This window comes from Primulina huaijiensis, chromosome 7, assembly GCF_012295235.1.
Source record: "Primulina huaijiensis isolate GDHJ02 chromosome 7, ASM1229523v2, whole genome shotgun sequence".
Taxonomy (NCBI): domain Eukaryota; kingdom Viridiplantae; phylum Streptophyta; class Magnoliopsida; order Lamiales; family Gesneriaceae; genus Primulina; species Primulina huaijiensis.
Genome location: NC_133312.1, coordinates 3,636,350 through 3,639,438, shown reverse-complemented (window position 1 = coordinate 3,639,438; position 3,089 = coordinate 3,636,350). Strand labels below are relative to the sequence as shown.

Below are 3,089 nucleotides of genomic sequence, written 5' to 3'. Positions count from 1 at the left end.
TTTTTCATTATTATTTTTTAATTGTAAATCCAATAAAGAAACAGCCAAGGTCATAGTTTACAATGTTTGCTAGTCACGATAGCACAATTAATCAATCGAAATTAGAATTATATTATTATTTATATATATATTTAAGATTTTTAGAATTTAAAATATTTATTTACTATTTTATATTATTATTCTATCTGATATAGTTTTTTGATCTAATATGTTGCACTGTTTTTTAATACAGACTTATTAGATAATCAATCTAATTATAAAAACATTGGCAATTCGCGAGGTGCATTAGTATCTATGTACAACATTGTTTTTATAAATAATAAAAACAAATTCACACCTATGCATCACTCGAATCCAAAACATATATATTTATGTACCAAAAACAACAAAAAGAAAAAGCCCATACTATGCTAGTAGTCTATTTGGTTGCCTAAATTTAATATTTTATTTTTTTATAGTATCATTGATTTCCCCTCATTTCCCCCCATACCTAAGGCCTTTTCAGTTTCCATGTCACTGAAACAATCGAATCCAAAATCATGAACCCCGAAATCTTGACAATCCAATAGCCACGAGCATGTATCGTCCCAAGTTTGCAAGAAAATGTTGTTCACCTCTTCGTCCAAACATGGGAAATCCGGTGGAACCTCGACTTGAGGCGGATCATCCCCAAACAGGCAAGCGATCAAAGGGTCGTTTTCGTACAAACTGTCTTCGTGTAAGATCGATTCATCGGACGAGCATTTCTCACCCCCAAACAGGCAAGCGATCAAAGGGTCGTTTTCGTACAAAAATTTTTCGTGTAAAATCGATTCATCGGACGAACAATTCTCATGTGGCGAAAACGGGTTTTCTTCTAAGTTTCCGGTGCATTCTGGGGATTTATTTTTGGCTGGTTTCGGGAAATTATCTGATTCATTGGACGGTGAATTTGTAGTTTCGTTGGTGTTTGGCTTTGGCTGTTGGACTAGGGGTTCATGTGTGACAGGATCAATTTCCATTTTCAGTAACTTTTTCTTGATATGGGTGTTCCAATGGTTTTTAATCTCATTATCAGTCCTACCTGGCAATCTTGCTGCAATTTTGGACCACCTGATTTAGAAATTTTAGGTTAGCGTTAGTGCGTAATGACATAAAAAAAACAATTAAGTTTAATATATTTGATCTGCAAAAACAACTATTGCACAAGATTGAACCAAATAAAAAAAACAAACAAAATGGCTTCGTATTTTGTCTTCCAATTATTTATCATTGTTCGATTTATTTACTAGATATTAATGACATATGTATTGAATTTCTAATATAAGTTTATATTGTATATCTAATAATGAATTTATAGCATGCATAGTAGAATTATAAAAGTTAACATTACAAATTTGAAAATAAATGTTTAGTGGGCGAAAGACGAACGTAACCGAAAATTCTCATAAAGAGCAAGGAAAATAAACAATAGCATTATTAAATTATGGGAAGACTAAAAATTGAAATCTCAACTTGACGACATGTTAAATGTACAACAAATNCACTCAATATATATTATCTTTTATTATAGGAGCTTGCGTATTTGGCCCGTATCCCACTATACTACTGTACTTGAATGTCCCCCCAAAAATTCTCAACACTAAAAAAGGAATGATTCTCATGTCACAGGCCTCTTGGCATAGGTGTGGTACCTTTATTCCCCAGAGGGCCATTTAGTTTTTTGGGTTTGATACCACACCTATCTGTCAAAATCAGACACATACATTATCAAAAAAACAAGAAATAAAATGTTCGGAAAATATTATTTTATTTTCTTAGCATTTTAAGGAGCTAAAGAAATTCAACTTATATATAGAGTGTTGGTGACGTTTCTTCCCCCAGAATGGATATTGAGGTGCCACCTAAAATGTACAACGCTTTCGGAATACTTTGACTATAAAATCTATAGACGCTTTATTTTTATTTTATTTTGGGAAAAAAATAGATATAATCTTGATGTTTGAATACAAGACTAATGAATTTTAATTTTTTTTTTTAAAAAAAACATATTAGATTCTGATATACTCTTTTTATGATGACTTTTTATTCAAACATTTTTGTTTAAATATATAATATATATATCAAAGTTACATTGAAGTTAACCTCATTTGGTCCATTCCTACATAAGAACTTTGAATGTATTAGGAAAAACATGTACGTACAAGGCTTAACACACCAAAAATCAAAGAGACAGCAATGTTCTGAATATACCTGTTGCCGAGCCGCGCGTGAAGATCAATGACCAACTGCTCCTCTGCCGGAGTGAGAAGGCCTCTCTTCAAGTCAGGGCGGAGATAATTCGTCCAACGGAGGCGGCAACTCTTGCCACAGCGGCGGAGGCCCGCCAGTTTGGGGACTGCCCGCCAGCAGCATTGGCCTTTTGTCAAGATAAAATTGATAAGTTTATTATCTTCCTCCGCCGTCCATGGTCCTTTCTTCACCCCAGCTTTGTCGCAACACGGTTGTCTTCCCATCTCCACCACCACAAATAAATTATATTTATAAACTTTGGTAGAACTCAAAAGTCCCCTTTACCCACCTTTATATATCCCCAAGCTAAGCCATAAAACGTATCCATTACTTTTTTCTTTAATTTCAAAAAAAAATAAAATAAAAAAATTTGTGTGCATGTGTTATTATATACGTATGGCCCACCGAAAGGCACTGATGAACTGCAAGCATGGTTTTAGATGTTATTATTGGAGCAACTCCACATGGGTAAACCAAAAACAAAGCTACAATGAATTTTCAAGCACTGCCTTTTAATGTTAGCTTTCGGACCCAAATATTCTTGAAATGGAGAATATTAATTTTTTTAAAAAAAAATTGTGATTTAGAAACATTATAATTTTAAATGTGAGAATACGACGAAGTTGTAAGAAATATATCAAATTTAAAAAACTAGAGGACAATTTCTAAGTCGAACTCACAAATAAAGGAAATTCTCAAATTTTTTTAAAGATCCCGAAAATATTTGGCTCAAAACCAAATACGCAAGGATCACCTTTGTGATTGCTGCGTGACTCAAGGACTCCGTCATCACTAACGTCACCACCCGTTTGCTTGGA

The 3,089-nt window shown here is 33.5% G+C and overlaps 1 protein-coding gene across 1 annotated transcript; it reads right to left on the bottom strand.

Annotated features, from left to right (window-relative positions):
• Positions 1–273: 273 nt before the first annotated feature.
• On the bottom strand, positions 274–2,545 carry LOC140981118 (MYB-like transcription factor ODO1). The gene is made up of 2 exons (XM_073447387.1): positions 2,233–2,545; positions 274–1,092 (listed from the first exon to the last, which is right to left on the bottom strand). Exons 1-2 carry the CDS (start codon positions 2,493–2,495, stop codon positions 453–455), a joined length of 903 nt encoding a protein of 300 aa, XP_073303488.1. The 5' UTR covers positions 2,496–2,545; the 3' UTR covers positions 274–452.
• Between the last annotated feature and the right edge of the window lie 544 nt (positions 2,546–3,089).

Bases quoted from the DNA above. Each gene is read 5' to 3' on its own strand.
- LOC140981118 (XM_073447387.1), bottom strand. From the start codon at position 2,495: ATGGGAAGACAACCGTGTTGCGACAAAGCTGGGGTGAAGAAAGGACCA. The intron at 1,093-2,232 runs GTATATTCAGAA...TTTCTAAATCAG, and splicing joins CACGCGCGGCTCGGCAACAG to GTGGTCCAAAATTGCAGCAA.